At 37.7% G+C, this 19,990-nt stretch overlaps 1 protein-coding gene across 1 annotated transcript in view; it reads left to right on the top strand.

Annotated features, from left to right (window-relative positions):
• The window catches only part of LOC128654044 (ATP-binding cassette sub-family C member 5), a 432,957-nt gene that overhangs the window by 189,299 nt on the left and 223,668 nt on the right, over nt 1-19,990 (top strand). The window contains exons 15-16 of the mRNA XM_053707695.1: nt 10,194-10,302; nt 15,193-15,474. Of these exons, the coding sequence (XP_053563670.1) occupies nt 10,194-10,302; nt 15,193-15,474 (391 nt within the window). The remainder of the gene's footprint in view (nt 1-10,193; nt 10,303-15,192; nt 15,475-19,990) is intronic.

Here is a 19,990-nt window from a genome sequence, read left to right as displayed (position 1 = left end):
CAGACATGTTGTTTGAGGTTTCGAATGGTAATACTGATGCCAGGATGTCCAGAAAGGGGACTATCATGAGCCCAAAATAAAATCTTGGAACGAAGGCGTTCAGGAACAAAGAGTAAACCATCGGGAGGTTTACAGGACAAAGGAAGATGCTCTTGAGCGGACTGTAATTCTTGTAACCAAGAAGTTGTTAACTGGGCAATGACTTCATGAGGTTGGAGAATGGTACCAGACTCAGGAACTGGGGTATCTTGAAATTGTCTGGAAAGTGCGTCTGCTTTAATATTTTTTGAACCAGGTATGTAAGACAAATTATAGTGAAACCGAGAGAAGAATAATGACCAGCGTGCTTGCCTGGAATTTAGTCGTTTGGCTGTTTGGAGATACAGAAGGTTCTTATGATCAGTAAGTATAGTAAATGGCAAAGAAGTACCTTCCAGCCAATGTCTCCATTCATCCAATGCCATTTTGATGGCAAGCAACTCTTTATTCCCTACGTCATAGTTAAATTCGGAAGGAGTGAATTTTTTAGAGAAAAAAGCAACAGGATGAATCCTTCCAGTCTCTGGTATTCGTTGAGACAGAACAGCTCCAGCAGCAACAGAGGAAGCATCCACCTCCAGAATAAATTGAAACTCAGGATTTGGATGACGAAGGATAGGAGCTGAGGAAAAAGCTTCTTTGAGAGATTCAAAAGCTTCTATAGCCTCAGACGGCCATACTTTACAGTTTTGTCCTTTTCTTGTGAGAGAAGTAAGAGGAGAAGTAATAGTAGCAAAATTCTTGATGAACTTTCTGTAATAATTGGCGAAGCCTAGGAAACGTTGTAAAGCCTTCAAAGAATCAGGTCTAGGCCAATCCAAAATGGCAGAAAGTTTAGTAGGGTCCATTTCGAATCCAGATGCCGATATTACATAACCCAGAAAGGGTATGGATTTTTGATGGAAAGAACATTTCTCCAGTTTAGCAAACAGATGGAATTCTCTTAGACGTTGAAGTACTTTCTTGACGTGGTGCACATGATCTTGGGGGTTCTGAGAAAAAATTAAGATGTCGTCCAGGTATATGATAACAAAAATATTCAAAAAATCACGAAAGATCTCGTTTACAAAATGCTGGAAAACCGCCGGAGCATTGCATAGCCCGAAGGGCATGACCAAATATTCATAATGCCCAAATCGAGTGTTAAAGGCAGTCTTCCACTCATCTCCTTTGCGTATACGGATCAAGTTGTATGCACCACGTAGGTCGAGTTTGGTGAAAATGGTGGCTCCCTGAAGATAAGTAAAAAGTTCAGGAATAAGGGGCAGAGGATAACTGTTCTTGATGGTAATCTGATTCAATCCACGATAATCAATACAGGGTCTTAATCCGCCATCCTTTTTTCCCACAAAAAAGAAACCAGCCCCTACAGGAGAAGAGGAGGGTCGAATAAATCCTCTAGCCAGATTGTCTTTTATATATTCTTCCAGAGCCATGTTTTCTGGTTTAAAAAGTGGATATGTCTTGCCTCGAGGATAGGCAGCCCCAGGAAGGAGATCAATGGGACAATCAAAAGGGCGATGAGGAGGAAGACGTTCAGCTTCTTTTTTGGAGAAGACATCCACAAAATCATGGTAATGCATAGGTAAGGATTCCGGAGTTTCAACTGTGAGAGCAATAGTGAGTGGTAACTTAGTAATCTTTTGAAGACATTTAGTCTGGCATATAGATCCCCAGGAAGTGAGTTCACCGAAAGTCCAAGAAAAAATGGGATTGTGAATCTGGAGCCAGGGTAATCCCAAGATAATGGGAAATTGCGGAGTGGGAATGACATCGAAACAAATTGTCTCAGAATGAAGTATTCCTACGGTGAGGAGTAAGGGTTGAGTAGAAAACTGAATGTATCCAGAACCCAAAGGATCTCCACTGACCGTAGAGACTGAAATGGAATACTCCTTCTTTAGTAAGGGTATAGAATGAGTAGAAACAAATGTAGAGTCAATGAACACACCTCCAGCACCAGAATCAATTAGAGCTTGGGTATAGATCTTCTTATGTCCAATTAGAAGAGTTACTGGAACAAAGAGTTTCTTGTATAGGGAATGACCACTATTTTGGCTTAACTCAGTTCCCTGGACTAGAGTTAAGCCCTGGCTTTTACTGGCCTAGTAGGACAATCCCTTAATAAATGCCCTTTAAGGCCACAGTACAGACATAAGCCAAGAGTCCGTCTTCTTAAGCGTTCAGTCTCAGTTAATTTTATACTTCCTACTTCCATGGGTTCAGCCTGATCAGTAGTAGGAGAGGCTGGAGTGACTGGATTAGAAAAACGAGGAGCTAAACGAAAAGGAGTTCGAGTGGAAGTCCTCTGTGTTCTATCCTTTTCTTGTTGGCGTTCACGGAACCTGGCGTCGAGACTGATACAGAGATTTATTAAGGCTTCTAAGGACTCTGGAAGTTCACGATACACCAATTCATCCTTGAGACGCTCAGAAAGTCCTTTACGGAAAGCGGCTCTGAGTGCTCCCTGATTCCAAGTGGTTTCAGAGGCAAGGGTGCGGAACTCAATTGCATATTGAGAGACTGGTTGATTTCCTTGACGTAAATCCAGGAGAGTAGCTTCAGCAGCGGATGACCTTCCAGGTTTATCGAATACGTTTGAGAATGTAGATAGAAATGTATCAACATCCAACAGTATAGGATCATTCTTTTCTAGCAAAGGTGACACCCAAGCCAAGGCTTTTCCTTTCATTAAGGAAATAAGAAACGTGATTCTAGAAGAGGCAGTAGCAAAGAGAGTAGGGCTATTTCGGAAATGAAGACGGCATTGATTCAGAAAACCTCTACATTCTTCAGGATTCCCATCATATTTATCCGGAAGAGGTATCCTGGGACTTAGTTGTACCTGAGACTGATTGTTAGGAATCGGAGGAGGTAATGCCTCAATCGGATTTGGATTGGGATTAGGATTGGGAGGTGCGGTAGCAACCAAATTTTGTAATAGAGCAGTAATTTGATCAAGTTTAGTGTCCAGAGACTGCAAGTGAGTGGCATGAGAACCCAAGAGCTGTCCCTGGTGAGCCACGGCCATAGATAATTCAGTGGGGTCCATTTTTATGGCCCGTTTGTAATGTCAGCCGCTCTGGAATCAATCCGGGATGTAACCCAACTGCTAGCGTGAATTGAAAGCACACGCTAGCACACTGAGAAATATCCAGGACGTGACCCACTCAGGAAGCAGATTAAAAGATAACAAAAATGAATATTGTTCCAGAATGCAGGAAAGCCACAAAGGATAAAACGTCCCTTTAAGTAGTACAAAGAACAAACAGGAAATGCTCTTACTTGAAGCTACTGAAAAAGGTCCTCTTTAGCAGGCTTGTAAAACAAAGGAAAAGTTCTCTTTTGCAGCTTGTAAAAGTATAATGTCCCTTTAAGCAGGTTTATCACAAACAGAAAGGCTAAGTTCTCTTTTGCAGCTTGTAAAAGTAAATGTCCCTTTTAAGCAGGTGTATAACAAACAGAAAAGCAAAGTTCTCTTTTGCAGCTTGTAAAAGTAAAAGTCCCTTTTAAGCAGGTGTATAACAAACAGAAAGGCAAAGTTCTCTTTTGCAGCTTGTAAAAGTAAATGTCCCTTTTAAGCAGGTGTATAATAAACAGAAAGGCAAAGTTCTCTTTTGCAGCTTGTAAAAGTAAAATGTCCCTTTAAGCAGATTTTGTTTATCAAAGAAAAGGTTTAAAGGTAAAGGCAAAAGCAAGGTCAGGCAGGCAGAAGTCGGCATCCAAATATCAGCAAAAGGGTAAAAGCTACAGGCAAGGTCAGGCAGGCAGAAGTCAATATCCAAATAACAGCAAGTAGGGATTAGGCAAGAGGCTTGGTCAGGTACACAAAAGAACAAAATTGATATGGTACTCACAATCCAGGGAAACAAACAAACGGGCCCAGATTCAGATCTCCCGCCGAGATTTAAAGGGCAGGAGCGTAACCGTCATCAGAGGGGTGTGAGAGAAAGCGTCATGTTGCTAAGCAACATGACGTCAGAGGCACAGAGAAGTTCCGGGAGCCGCGGCGACACGGCGATGAACGGAAGCAATCATGACAATAGGGGAAATTCAATTTTTTCTGATCGCTGGAGTAAGCATGAAAGTCCTACATATTAAGCAGTTAATAGGATGTGCACATATATGCTATCTGTATACATCAGTTAGCACTGTTAGGTAGTCTGATGATGTGAGATATTCTAACATTTTCTTATTATGGTCTCTAATAATAGCTTTTAGCATTAGCAGATTACATTGATTAATACAATTATATAAGGAAATCATCCACCATTATATGGATATCAAAGATTCATGCTGTGATGTCATGTGAGATATTCGTCTAACATCACAGTATTAACCTTTGATATCCAGTGGCTGCTTTACTTATATAATTTTAATATTAAGCAATCTGCTTGCTAATGCTAACATTAACAGCTAAGACTGAGTGATGAAAAGGCAATAAGGCAGGCATAGCATACTTTACTCAAATTGCTGGTAATGAGCTGGGCACTGGGTGGGCAGCTGAGCTCCAGAGACAACTCATTTAAACACCACAAGTCCGCAACTGGCAGTGGCACCCTCTCGCTCTCAGTCAACTCTCTCCAGTCCTACTGCAACAACACGGTGACGGGTCTACTCTCTCTCACTCACTATCAACCGACGACGACACAAGCCACACTGACAGTGACACATGATGACTCAGCACTCACAGTAGCTCCCTCCTGCTTCACTAGTGTTCCCGCCAACCGACACCAGTATCAATCTGACTCTGACGTCACTCACCAAGCCCAGCACGCCTCCCCGACAGTGCTGAAATCTGATTGACTGTCCAAATTAGCTCCATCATAGAGGCTGTTTGAAGAACTGCCTCTATTGGAGCATTGTATATGCCCGGTAAGATACCACTGGGTGGCGCTAGCTCATAGTGAGCTAGTAACACTAGGAAGTATCCATGTTGCGCAATCAATGGAGTGCAGCTGAACGGCTCACTGCCTCTCCTCTTTAATTGCGCAACATGGATGATGAATTTATGGGATGATATGGATCACATCTGGTGGCGCCAGTGGAGGGAAGGGGGTGGGGGGGATTTGCTGAGGGGGCGTAGTCAAAGAATTAACACTTAAAAACCACTCAACTTTTTTTTTTTTAATTTATCATTAAAAACTTTTTTTTATGATTTGACAGGGAAGGCCCTGCCTCCTATCACTACATGTCACTGGTTCTAATACCCTGTTTAAAAAAAAAAACACCCCAAAATAAAAAACCCTAATCTATAATAAACTACCAAGGGCCCTTAAAAGGGCCTTTCCTTTTGTAGGCCCTTAAAAGGGCCTTTTTTTAGGGCATTGCCCTAAATAAATCAGCTCTTTTTCTACAAAAGAAAAACAAACCCCCCCTAACATTATAGAAATCCCCACCCCCCAAACCCACAAAATAAAAATAAAGTAAAACCTAATCTACCGATTGCCATGAAAAGGGCATTTGTATAGGCATTGCCCTTAAATGAGCATTCAGATTTTTTGCTGCCCATTAAAAATAAAAAAATGTCTATTCTAAAAAAAGAAAAGACCCACCCCAAAAAGAAAAAAAAAAACATTACACAAAATAACAAACAAATTATTCCCCCGTTTTTTTAAAAAAACACCACAAAATAAAAGAACCCTAATCTATTATAAACTACCAATAGCCCTTAAAAAGACCTAATCTACCCATTTCCCTGAAAAGGGCATTTGTATGGACATTGCCCTTAAAAGGGCATTCAGCTCTTTTTCATTGCCCTTAAAAGGTGGAGGTCCAAGACAGAGGTCCAGGCGGAGGTCCATCGATCCAACGTGGAGGTCCTCTTCATGCGATCGTCCGCCGCACACTGAGGATTCAAATGCAAGGTACTCCTTTTATACTGGGGGTACTATTTCATTCCTATTGGCTAAAAAATTAAATCAGCCAATAGGAATTAGAGCTGCTTAAATTCTATTGGCTGTTCAAATCAGCATATAGGATGAGAGCTACTGAAATTCTATTGGCTGATTTGAATAGCCAATAGAATTTCAGCAGCTCTCATCCTATTGGCTGATTTGAAAAGCCAATAGATTTTCAGTAGCTCTCATCCTATTGGCTGATTTGAACAGCCAATAGGATTTCAGTAGCTCTCATCCTATTGACTGATTTGAATTTCCAAATCAGCCAATAGGAATGCAAGGGACACCATTTTGAAAAGGCTCCCTTGCAATGAAGATTCAGTATACGGTGGCGACCGTATGAAGAGGATGCTCCGCACTGGATGTCTTCAGGATGGACCTCTCCGTGCCTCCGGGATGAATATAGAAGATGCCACCTGGATGAAGATAGAAGACGCCGCCTGGATGGATGAAGATTTCTTTACCTGGATGAAGACTTCTCGCCGCCTGGATGAGGACTTCGCTGCATGGATGAGGATGGATGTCCGGACTTCAAAAACTGCAAGTGGATTGTCGGGGGTTAGTGTTAGGTTTTTTAAAACTTTTTTGGGTGTTTTTTTTTTTTAGATTAAGGTTTGGGCTATCTTAAAAGAGCTAATTGCCCTTTTAAGGGCAATGAAAAAGAGCTGAATGCCCTTTTAAGGGCAATGCCCATACAAATGCCATTTTCAGGGCAATGGGTAGCTTGGGTAGGGCTATTAGATTAGGTGTAATTGCTTTTTTTTTGGATAATTTTGTTTGTTATTTTTTGTAATTTAGTGTTTGTTTTTATGTACTTTAGAATTTTTTTATTTTTTGTAATGTGGTATTTTATATTTTTTGTAATTATAGATTTAATTTTTTTAGTAGGGTTAGGTTTTTTAATTTGTAATTTAGTTTATTTAATTTGTAGTTAGTTTAATTTTATTCTAATAGTTATGTTAGTTTAATTTATAGTTTAAATGTAGTTTTTTTAATATCACAGATAGGTTTTTATTTATTTTAAGATAGGGATTTTGTAATTTTAATATAAAGTTAGGGGGGTGTTAGGTTTAGGGGTTAATAGTTTAATTTAGTTTTTGGCGATGTGGGGGGCTGGCGGTTTCGGGGTTAATAGGTTTCTTTAGTGGCAGTGATGTGGGAGGCCAAAGGTTTAGGGGTTAATAACTTTATTTAGTGGCAGGGGAGCGGCATAATATGGGTTAATATCTTTATTATAATGTGGGCAATGTTGGGGTGCAGAGGAATAGGGGTTAATAACTTTAGTATAGTGTGGGAGATGTCAGGCAGTGGCAGAATAGGGGTTAATACATTTTATTAGTGGCGGCGATGTCGGAAGCGGCAGATTAGGGGTTAATAGCTTTAATTTAGTGTTTGCGATGCGGGAGGGCCTTGGTTTAGGGGTTAATAAGTAGTTTATGGGTGTTAGTGTACTTTGTAACACTTTAGTTATGAGTTTTAAGTACCTACTGGTATCAGATGGCGGTACGGATCGTGTCAGTATAGGGTGTAACGCAAGCTTTTTAGCCTCACCACAAATCTCCTAAAGGCAGCGCTATGGAAATCCCATGAAAAAACGTCATTTTTTTGAGTGCAGGACTGACGTTGCGTTACAGGCTAAAAGGCTTGCGGTACAGTTATACCGACAAGACTCGTAATGGCTGCGTCACTTTTTTAACGCTGAAATGGCCATTTTTTTGCGTTAAAACATGAACGCACAGCTCGTAATCTACCTGACAGTCATGTACTCTAATGGTGCTATGTTACTTCCCATAGTCATTTACACTAATGGTGCTATGTTACTTCCCATAGTCATTTACTCTAATGGTGCTATGTTACTTCCCATAGTCATTTACTCTAATGGTGCTATGTTACTTCCCATAGTCATTTACTCTAATGGTGCTATGTTACTTCCCATAGGCATTTACTCTAATGGTGCTATGTTACTTCCCATAGTAATCTACTCTAATGGTGCTATGTTACTTCCCATAGTAATCTACTCTAATGGTGCTATGTTACTTCCCATAGTAATCTACTCTAATGGTGCTATGTTACTTCTCATAGTCATTTACTCTAATGGTGCTATGTTACTTCCCATAGTAATCTACTCTAATGGTGCTATGTTACTTCCCATAGTAATCTACTCTAATGGTGCTATGTTACTTCCCATAGTAATCTACTCTAATGGTGCTATGTTATTTCTCATAGTAATCTACTCTAATGGTGCTATGTTACTTCCCATAATAATCTACTCTAATGGTGCTATGTTACTTCTCATAGTAATCTACTCTAATGGTGCTATGTTAGTTCCCATAGTAATCTACTCTAATGATGCTATGTTACTTCTCATAGTCATCTACTCTAATGGTGCTATGTTACTTCTCATAGTAATCTACTCTAATGGTGCTATGTTACTTCTCATAGCAATCTACTCTAATGGTGCTATGTTACTTCCCATAGTAATCTACTCTAATGGTGCTATGTTACTTCCTATAGTCATTTACTCTAATGGTGCTATGTTACTTCTCATAGTAATCTACTCTAATGATGCTATGTTACTTCCCATAGTAATCTACTCTAATGGTGCTATGTAACTTCTCATAGTCATCTACTCTAATGGTGCTATGTTACTTCCCATAGTCATTTACTCTAATGGTGCTATGTTACTTCCAATAGTCATTTACTCTAATGGTGCTATGTTACTTCCCATAGTAATTTACTCTAATGGTGCTATGTTACTTCCCATAGTAATCTACTCTTATGGTGCTATGTTACTTCCCATAGTAATCTACTCTAATGGTGCTATGTTACTTCTCATAGTTATCTACTCTAATGGTGCTATGTTACTTCCCATAGTAATCTACTCTTATGGTGCTATGTTACTTCCCATAGTAATCTACGCTAATGGTGCTATGTTACTTCTCATAGTAATCTACTCTAATGGTGCTATGTTACTTCTCATAGTAATCTACTCTAATGATGCTATGTTACTTCTCATAGTCATCTACTCTAATGATGCTATGTTACTTCCCATAGTCATTTACTCTAATGGTGCTATGTTACTTCCCATAGTAATCTACTCTAATGGTGCTATGTTACTTCTCATAGTCATCTACTCTAATGGTGCTATGTTACTTCTCATAGTCCTCTGCTGTAAGGGTGCTATGCTACTTCTCATAGTCATCTACTCTAATGGTGCTATATTACTTCCCATAGTCATCTACTCTAATGGTGCTATGTTACTTCTCATAGTCATCTACTCTAATGGTGCTATGTTACGTTACTTCCCATAGTCATTTGCTCTAATGGTGCTGCTATGTTACTTCCCACACACCTAGATTACGAGTTTTGCGGTAATAGGGGTGCGTTGTTAACGAGCATTTTTTTTAACACTCCCTTAAGACAACGCTGGTATTACGGGTTTTTTTAAACCCGGCGTTAACCTCAAAAAGGTGAGCGTAGAGCAAAATTTAGCTCCACATCTCACCTCAATACCAGCGTTGCTTACGGGAGCGGTGAGCTGGAAAAACATGCTCATGCACGATTTCCCCATAGGAAACAATGGGGCAGATTAATCTGAAAAAAACCCTAACACCTACAAAAAAGCAGCGTTCAGCTTCTAACACAGCCTCATTGATTCCTATGGGGAAATAAAATTTATGTCTACACCTAACATGAACCCCGAGTCTAAACACCCCTAATCTTACACATATTAACCCCTAATCTGCCGCCCCAACATCGCTGACACCTGCATTATATTATTAACCCCTAATCTGCCACTCTGGACACCGCCGCCACCTACATTATCCCTATGAACCCCTAATCTGCTGCCCCCAACATTGCCGACACCTACTTTTTATTTATTAACCCCTAATCTGCCCCCCCATGTCGACGCAACCTACCTACATTTATTAACCCCTAATCTGCCGCCCCAACGTCGCCGCTACTATATTAAATTTATTAACCCCTAAAACTAAGTCTAAACCTAACTCTAACACCCCCCTAACTTAAATATAATTTAAATAGACAATAGTAATAGTATTGTCATTAGACAATAGTAACATTAATTGTAGGGGTGTTAACAGAGCCAGAAATATTACCAGCACAATTGTGATCCTGCCCTTTGTCATACATTTAATCCTCAGTTCATGACAGACAGAAAGTGTATCAGGGGGCCCCTAGCATTGCTTTGCACCCATAGGTATTAAGCTTAATCATCAAACATCTCTTTTGCAGGATATCTTTAAAAAGGATATACAGTGTTCTTCAAAGAAACTTAAAAAGTTTGACAGACTTGTATCCATTAACCAAACTGTTTCATTTGTACATGGCAACAAAGATAAAGGTAACTGCTTTAAAGTCTTTGCATGGATTTCAATAATTTTGGAATCTTAAATAATCAATAAGGCTCTTAAACATTGATTTAATACCTGCATGATTTGGGGAGATTACGGTAATTAATTAAATTTAAAAATTCCCAATGTTTAAGTGATGTTACTTGTATACACGTTCATGCATAGAAAAGCCTAATGATAATACCCAATGTACTAGGAAAGCTTGAAGATTTGTCACTCGAGTTCAGAATGTCTCCACACTTTGGTTGTATATTTAAGCTGAATTCACTAGAGGCTTAAGGAAAATATGCAGCTAGCATTATAGCATCTACTAATATGTTTCAATTGAAAAAATAACTTTCCCAAATATATATTTGTCATGTTAGTACAGTATTAAAAAAATACACAGTGTAGTTTAAAATTTAAAAAAATATTTAGTAGCCCAAAAAATAAACGAAAACATATTTTTTTTATTTGTAGGTTGATATCCTGAGAATATTATGTAGTGCAGAATACGTTTTAGCATTTTCTCAACAATCCATAATAAAGCAAATTATTGGTTTGTGGTTTTAATAGGACAATCAACACCAGACTTTTTGTTGTTTAAAAAGAAAGATAATTCCTTTATTACCCATTCCCCAGTGTTACATAACCAACATTGTTATATTAATACACTTTTTACCACTGTGATTACCTTGTATCTATGCCTCTACAAACTGCCCCCTTATTTCAGTTTTTTTGACAGACTTGCATTTTAGCCAATCAGTGTTCACTCCAGAGTAACTTCACGTGCAATGTTATCTATATGAAACACATGAACTAATGCCCTCTAGTGGTCAAAATGCATTCAGATTAGAGGCAGTCTCCAAGGTCTAAGAAATTAGCATATAAACCTCCTAGGTTTAGCTTTCAACTAAGAATATCAAGAGAGCAAAGCAAAATTGGTGATAAAAGTAAATTGGAAAGTTATTTAAAATTACATTCCCTATTTGAATAATGAGAGTTTTTTTGGACTTGACTGTCCCTTTAAACTCTTGTTAGATTAAACATTCAGGCACTCAGGTTATTATTTTATTATTATTTATTATTATTATTATTATTATTATTATTATTATAAATATATTTGTAGAGCACCAACAGATTCTTCAGTGCTATAAGCATAGCTATAATATGCAAGGTAGCATTTTAGGAATTAAGGGCCAGATTACGAATGGCGCCCAAACAGTTACGCTCATGCAAAAGGGATTTATTGTGGATGTTTCTGTGCGCGTCGGGATTAGCGCTCGTATTAGAAGTTCAAAGTAAGCACAAACACATGAGTGTAATCGCAATTTACGCTAGAATGATTACTATGTTCTCAGATCTCTGGTTAACTTTTTCGCGAAACACAAAAGTATCACAAAACAAAGAAAAAGTGCACTACAAAGTACAGTTACCCTCAAAAAAAAATTGCACAAAGGTTATAAGAGCTCAAATATATGAGGTCTCAGGTGTAAAAATAGGCAGGCAAAAGGCGTTAACATAGAGATACATACATATACATGTCTAAATATGCATATGTATATATATACACATATAAATACATATGTATACATATATATATGTATATATATATATATATGTATGTATACATATGTATTTATATGTGTATATATGTATTTACACAAGGACTAAGGAAACAGAACTGGTAAAAATAACAGACAATTAAAAAGGTTAAAAATAGGTTAGAAACTGATGTATATAGAAAACCAACTGCAACAAATAATATATTACATGCAACTAGCTACCATCACCCTTCAACTGTTAGGGGTTTGCCAGTTGGAGAATATCTAAGGATTAGGAGAAACAGTACCACCTTTGAATCCTTCAAATATGCAGCATCAGACTTAAGGGAGAGGCTTCTGCAACAAGGTTATTCAAAAATGTCACTGGCAAGAGCATATCACATAGCTCTTGCAAAAAAAATTAAATTAATTGTTAAAACCTAAAGAGCACAGCAAAACTAATCCAATTAGATTTTTCTCAACCTATACCCCTCAAAGTGAACAGATTTCAGATATATTCAGAAAACAGTGGCCTATTATTAGGGGGGGATGAACAATTAAGATCTATTATTCCAGAGAGACCCATGTTCATGTTTAGGAGAGCTAATATAAGTGTAAGGAGTAGAAATGGGAAATTCACCAAATCTGAGAAGCCCCTAATACAATTATTTGTTTATATATAAGGTTTCCTAATGATCTGTAAGTCAGATTATCAGGTTTACCATAATTAAATTTAACTAATGACAATTAGAAAAATGGGGGTGCTAACTGTCTGGATTAACTAAAGGTAATAAGAAAAGAAAAAGTGACAGTATACTAGCACTCTTGCAAGTACCAATAAATATGTATGCATGGCATAGAGGGTCACCTGAAACAGGGATTTAATAAAACATAACTTTTATTCTAATAAGTTAATATATACAAGTGAATGTATGGTGTGTGCTTTAAAACTTAGATTAAGAAAATATATAGGGGACAAATATCCACAAGAGCTCTTACGAATTATACACAATCTATAGTCCTGCACCTCACACAGCTTCAGTGCAAACTCACAATTGCTCAGATCTGCAAAAGTAGTTATCTACAAAGGGGATTGACCCCGCCAACAAAATTAACTGTGATGCTGCAGTCTAGAGCAAAAGTAAGCACCAGTCTGTGTAAGTGCAGATAAGGCAAAATATAAGCCCAAAGAGCAGAATTAAAGTACGGCTATAGATGTGGAAATTGCCCCCTAAAAACGCCTGATGCGCATTTCGCCGTTATCACGGCTTCCTCAAAGGTTAACCCGATCCGGGATTGCCTCCTTGCCTTTAAACTAGTAGCTAACCAATCAGAGTGGAGTGTGGATACACACCCACTAGTTCAACCTATTACAATCAACAAGCTCCCATTGGATAGGAGCCGTCACGAGTGTTTCAACGTCACATTGTCATCCTGCACTGTAAACAAAAAATCGTGTGTCATAGAAATTACCGGTTAAGGAGCATATTGAGATCGAAGCGGATAAAAACTCCAAAATAAGGACACATTGTCTGTCAGTATCTATTCCAGGTGAAACCAGTATCAATATAATTATGACCCAAAATAAGACATTGGAATTCCCCATAGGAGCATACTGGATATTATTATACAACAGATGTTACTACAATCTATGTTAGCGCTACTCCGGTAGGGCACAATTAGAGGTTTAATGTCCATTCTAAAACTAGAATGGAGATGGGAGATTCTATTATTCGATTTAGGAATACCGGAAAGTAAGCTACATAAACAAATCAAAGCGATTGAGCCCTCAAATATAGCATATGGATAAACAATATATGAACATCAATATTAACAACATGATGTGGTGTGTTTGTACGATCAAGTGTTTAAAATAAAGTTGAATCTTGACTAGTGTTGTTATTAGATTTCATGATAGTACAGTAAACACTTTGTATTATAAAAGCCTTAATGATTCCCAAATTTATTTATCACAGTAAATAGTATTACTTCATGTCCCAAACTGAATGTGAACAAAAAGGGGGCATATTGAATAAATAATACATCAGAAAATGAATGAGATCAAACGGATATCATAATTTTTGACCAGAAAATCAAAGATTAAAAGAGCATTATTGATATTGTTGTTACAATGTATTTATACCAAGAATTCTATAATGTTATTACCACAATGAGTGTTGTATAGACTGATTAGTTTAGACTACACATAGTATAGACAGAATAAGAGCCTTTAGGTTGATAACCATACCGTAAAGGGTAATAATACTAGGTCTCAAAATACTATGTTACTCAATATCTGCCTCTAATTTAAAGAGACAGTAATCATATTTCACTATATCATATATATAAAAAGAAAGGAAAAAGAAAGAGAACAACTTACTGTTTTGTCATATATACATATAATAGACATAATAATACAGATTCTCATGCGTGAATATTAGGGTCATATACCCAGACTTGAGAGTATATAAACTATATGTATATAATGCAGTAGAAACAATTTCGAATGGATGGCACCAATGTAGTATTAGTTAAAAACATGATAATTTCTGTACCCTTTAGAGTAAACAATATTGTTTATTATGGTTTGTTAATCATAATACAAACGGGGATAATCCCAAGGAATATTATAGGAATGATCCAAAGCCATCTTGTTCGTTTAATCCATATGGTACTATTGTATTTAGCCAAAATATCCATCAGCATTCAGCTTTGAGTAGCATAGACTCTACATCTCCACCTCTTATGCCTGGTTTAATTACTTGTAATACACATACTTTTAGACATGGTTTGGTACCATGTTGATACAGAAAGTGTCGTGCAACAGGGGTCACATTTTTATCATTCTTTTTGTCCGATTCACAATTTTTAATATTTTTAACACGTCAATAGTATTAAAAATTGTGAATCGGACAAAAAGAATGATAAAAATGTGACCCCTGTGGCACGACACTTTCTGTGTCCGGACCGGACTGTTGAAACCATGTTGATTATGCAAAACTGGGGAATGGGTAATTAAGGGATTATCTATCTTTTAAAACAATAACAATTCTGGCGTAGACTGTTCCTTTAAGGGCATAGATCTCTCTTTATGTAGGGGACACACTAAATTACAAGGCTACTTGAGGTACTGATCTTTTTTGCATTACCTCTAACACATATTTTGAACCTGAGAATTTTAACTTAGGCCTAATGTACTCTGAGCTATCTGAATGCTTGATAAATCTGTTTGTAGTTTTGCATTTCATGATGACATCACATACAGAAGTATAATGTGGTCTAAATATGTAGGTGATATGTGTTAACAAACAAGTATAGATTATTTTGTGTTTAGAGCATGGAACATTTATCTTTCAGATTTATTATGCAAGACCAAAGAGACTACAAAGGAAGGAGACATGGGCCTTCACATATTAGAGGGAAGTATAATGGACAAGACCGGAGAGGATGTTACAGAGATGGTAGCCTCAGAGGACATAAGAGATGATAATATGCTTGAGGGCTCTCAACAAGTGAGTTCTTCAGACACATCACTTGAAGCCCAGACAGATGAAGACAGAAATGAAGAAGTACCCGTGGAGGAGTCAGAGTATACAAATTTAGTCATTCATAACTATAAAAAAGAAGAGGAAGTTCCAGGTATGTCAATTATATGTATTATATATTTAAATGTCGCAAATAGCTTGTGGCTGCCTATGATAATGAAGAATTTATAGTTCTGTGTTTATACAATGGATTTATTGTACATAATACCTGGTTTGCAGATTTGGTAACACACAACCTATAATTAAATAATCAGACATTTGCCAAGAGGAAAAAACAGGAAAATTAACTTATGAATAACCTTGGCTTATCTGATTAGTTAAGATATGCAGAGAACATTAAACCACTGTGTACAAACCCCATTCACAAGAGTCTGTAGCCAGGAATTGTTTGATCACTTATCAGCATAAGAATTGTATTTTTACATGTGTCTCTAAGAGGCATATTTATCAATCTCCGTATGGAGACTGATGCCCTGTGTTTCTGGCGAGCCTTCAGGCTCACCGGAAACACAAGTTATGAAGCAGCGGTCTAAAGACCACAGCTCCATAACCTGTCTGCCTGCTCTAAGGCGGCGGACAGACATTGCTGGAAATCAACCCGATTGAATACGATCGGGTTGATTGACACCCCCTGCTAGCGTCCTATTGGCCGCGAATCAGCAGTTCACAAGATAAATGCTGAGAGCGTATGCTGTCTGCATTTATCAATGTGCAGAGGACATGATTCGCTATATCGGATCATGTCCGCTCGCACAATGATAATTCGGCCCCTATATCTGTTTCCCCCCCAGCATATTAGTAATTAAAATATCAGAGACATTGTAATTATAAGTTAAAGGACAGTAAACATTTTGTAGTTACAATACTTTCTGCAGTCATGCAGTAAATGAACATGCTAAGTGAGTGTGACAATATTTGAATGCATTAACACCTTTGTGTAGATTACGAGTTTTGCACTAAACAGGGAGCGAAACTAACGTCAAAAAAGTTGCGTTATTTCACTCTCCATCTCGCTGCCATTACGATTTACTGAAAACTCTCCTTGTGCATGCGATATGGTGACGTTAAAGGGCCACTAAACCTAAATGTTTCTTTCATTATTCAGATAGAGAATACAATTTTAAAAAACATTCCGATTTACTTCAAATTATCTAATTTGCAGCAATCTTTAGATATCCTTTGTTAAATAAATAGCAATGCACATTGGTGAGCCAATCACATGAGGCATCTATGTGCAGCCGCCAATCAGAAGCTGAGCCTATCTAGATATGCTTTTCAGGAAAGAATATCAAGAGGATGAAGCAAAATAGATAATAGAAGTAAATTAGAAAGTTGTTTAAAATGGTATTCTCTATCTGAATCATGAAAGAAAAAAAATTGGGTTTAATGTCCCTTTAAGCTCCATACCACACAAAATCCAAGGACTGCTTTGACGTACTCGTGCACGCTTTCCCCCATAGACATAAAAAAACTAACACTTGAAGTGCGGAATGAAAAATCTCCATAACGCAACCCCATTGATGTTTGTGGGGGAAAAAATGTTACGTTTAAACTGAACACCCTAACATAAACCCCAAGTCTAAACACCCCTAATCTGCTGCCCCCGACATCACCAACACTAATAAAAGTTGTTAACCCCTAATCCGCTGCCCCCGACATCGCCAACACTAATAAAAGTTATTAACTCCTATTCCGCCGCTCCCGACATCGCCAACACCTAAATTAAGTTATTAACCCCTATTCCGCCACTCCCCGACATCGCCGCCACTATAATAAAGTTATTAACCCCTATTTTGCAGCTCCCTGACATTGCCGCCACTATAATAAAGTTATGAACCCCTATTCCGCCGCTCTCCAACATCGCCGACACTATAATAAAGCTATTAACCCCTATTCCGCCACTCCTCGACATCGCAGACACTATTATAAAGTTATTAACCCCTAAACGTCCGGCCTCCTACATCGTTGCCACTAAATAAACCTATTCACCCCTAAACCTCCGACCCCCCCACATCATCGCTACTAAATAAACCTATTAACCCCTAAACCGCCAGCTCCCCCACATCGCAAAACACTAAATTAAACTATTAACGCCATTATAGTTTAAATAGATATTTTGCGATATGGGGGTTGGTGGATTAGGGGTTAATAGTTTTAATAGCTAGTTTGTGTTGTGGGGCATGGCGGTTTAGAGGTTAATACATTTATTATAAGTTGTGGGGGGATGGCGGATAGAGGGGTTTTGATGTGTTGGGTTAGATTTCAATGGGAAAAGGTCTCAAAAAGCATATTTTTCCTGTTTTACACCTAGTTGAGCTGGGTGTAATTTTTGTTTCTGTATCGGCAGCCTCCGACAGTGTATTAATGGTTTGCGCAGGCATTGAAAACCGAGTATTATTAGTGGCTTCTGATGCTTTGTATGGGACACGATAATGTTTTCGGCAGCCGGAGACCGGTTGCCGAAATTGAGTTATAACGGGCCGTTGGAAGCAGTCTATAAACGATATTGCTTCTGACAGCATATTTATCAGTTTGCGAGTGCACACAAACCGAATTACAAATCAATGGAAACGAGCCCAAAAATGGTGGAGTGAACAATGCAACATTCAACACAGTATTGGCTTAAAGGGATATGAAACCCAATTTTTTTTTTCTATCGTGATTCAGATAGAGCATACAATTTTAAACAACTTTTTAATTTACTCCTATTATCACATTTTTTGAAAATAAAAACGTTCTCTTGAGCGCAATTGAATTTAACGAGCATCAGGATATCGCAACTTCAAAGCTCTGGTTAACTGTTAAGCTCAACAAAAAAGTTGCACAAAACACTTCAAAATTACATTAAATAGTACATTTACACTCATAATAACAGTCTAATAAAAATTATTAAAAAAAATATTGCATACAAAAGATATAAAAGCTCAAAGATATGAGATATATATATATGTCCATACATGTATATGTATGTGTGTGTGTATATATATATATATATATATATATATATATATTTATATGTGTACATATGAACAAGAGAACTCAGACCCTTATTTATCTAGCACCCAACTATTTCTGGAAAAATATATATGCTTATAAACAATGAAAGATTAAAGAATAAATAATACACATGCTATTTGAGAGTGCGTTTTTAAAGATTTATATATTGATTTCTGCATAACAATAATACATAAGCATGACCCCTAAATATGTAGAAAGTTCAAAGTCCACAACCCGGGTTGTTAGGTGGAAATTAATGAGCTAGTCCATTCATTGACCAATATTGGTATTTTTATAAATGCCTAATTGTTGGCACATTTGTAGTCCCAATGATGGAAAACAACGTTAATGCAGGGACAGCACCATTAGTTATGTAACACTGACACTGTAGGTTTTTAAACTTGTATCTTCGTGCACCCAATGCAGATTATAACTGTATCATTAGTAGCAGAAAAAAGTGGCAATTTTTCAATACCACATTAGACTTGCTTTGACAGTTCTGTGTTGCGTGTGGGGATATTATAAGACAGGTACCTGCTTCCTTGGTTGTTCCGTCAGTGACGTGTCATGGTTTCATATCTACCTGCTCGTTGTTTCCAATTTTTCTTTTTTCAAACCGGTTTCGGTGATATCACCTTTCCTTTCAACTCCGTGCTTGCTTGGCTCTTTCTGTGCATCTGCACGCCTTGACTTGCACTGGAGTATACTTTCGTTAGGAGGTCAGCTTTTTGGACGGTGCACCGCTGCTGCACCGCTCCAAACAAACAAACTTTGCAGCTACGCGCGTTTCACCCGGGGTCCATTCGGGCTTCTTCCGGCTGTGTGTAATTGGAGATTGCTCTCCATAGCCTTTAAACAGTATGCTCCGCCTTTGATTGGCTTTTTCAGGTACATAGTGTGTTTTAGCCGTACAGGTGAAATGTCAGACAATTATAAATGTTTATCTTGTTATGCTTTAACCTTTTTCTTAAAATCACACACTTTCTATATACAATATTATATCTGTTCATACTGTGCAGAGTCCACAACACCCATTTTATATTAGATTTTCTTATTAACGGAATTACTTTAAATCTTATGGGCAGCTGGATTAAATACCTTAGTATTATGGTTCTGTATATATTGCTTCAGTCTCCTAAAAATGAGCCAAAATTTAGCTCTTCATTTAGGCCCTCTGGTTTTAGACTTTTTAGATTATAGATCCATTTGCTTTCTTTACACAGTAGAATTTTATCTAAATTTCCTCCTCTACCTTTCAAGTCTACTATTTCTAGGCCTCTAAATTTTAACTGTCTCTTGTCGCTATTGTGGCACTCTGCAAAGTGACGTGCTACACTGCTGGTTTTTGTGCATTTATTTTTAATGTCTCTTTTATGTTCTTTTATCCTTTCTTTGAGCTCCCTATAGGTTTTACCTATGTAATATTGGGGGCAGTTGCAGCAAACCATATACACTACTCCTTCACTTTTGCAAGTTATACGTCCCTTTATTGTATGAAAGGACCCAAATTTATCACAGAAGCTTTTTCCTACCAACATATTTGCGCAGACTGAGCAGTGTGAGCATTTAAAATTCCCATTCTTTTTATCAGTTAACCAGTTTCCTGTATTTTT

The sequence above is a fragment of the Bombina bombina genome, chromosome 3 (assembly GCF_027579735.1).
Source record: "Bombina bombina isolate aBomBom1 chromosome 3, aBomBom1.pri, whole genome shotgun sequence".
NCBI lineage: Eukaryota > Metazoa > Chordata > Amphibia > Anura > Bombinatoridae > Bombina > Bombina bombina.
Note: the sequence above shows the minus strand (reverse complement) of the source record. Positions and strands in the feature narration are given on the sequence as shown.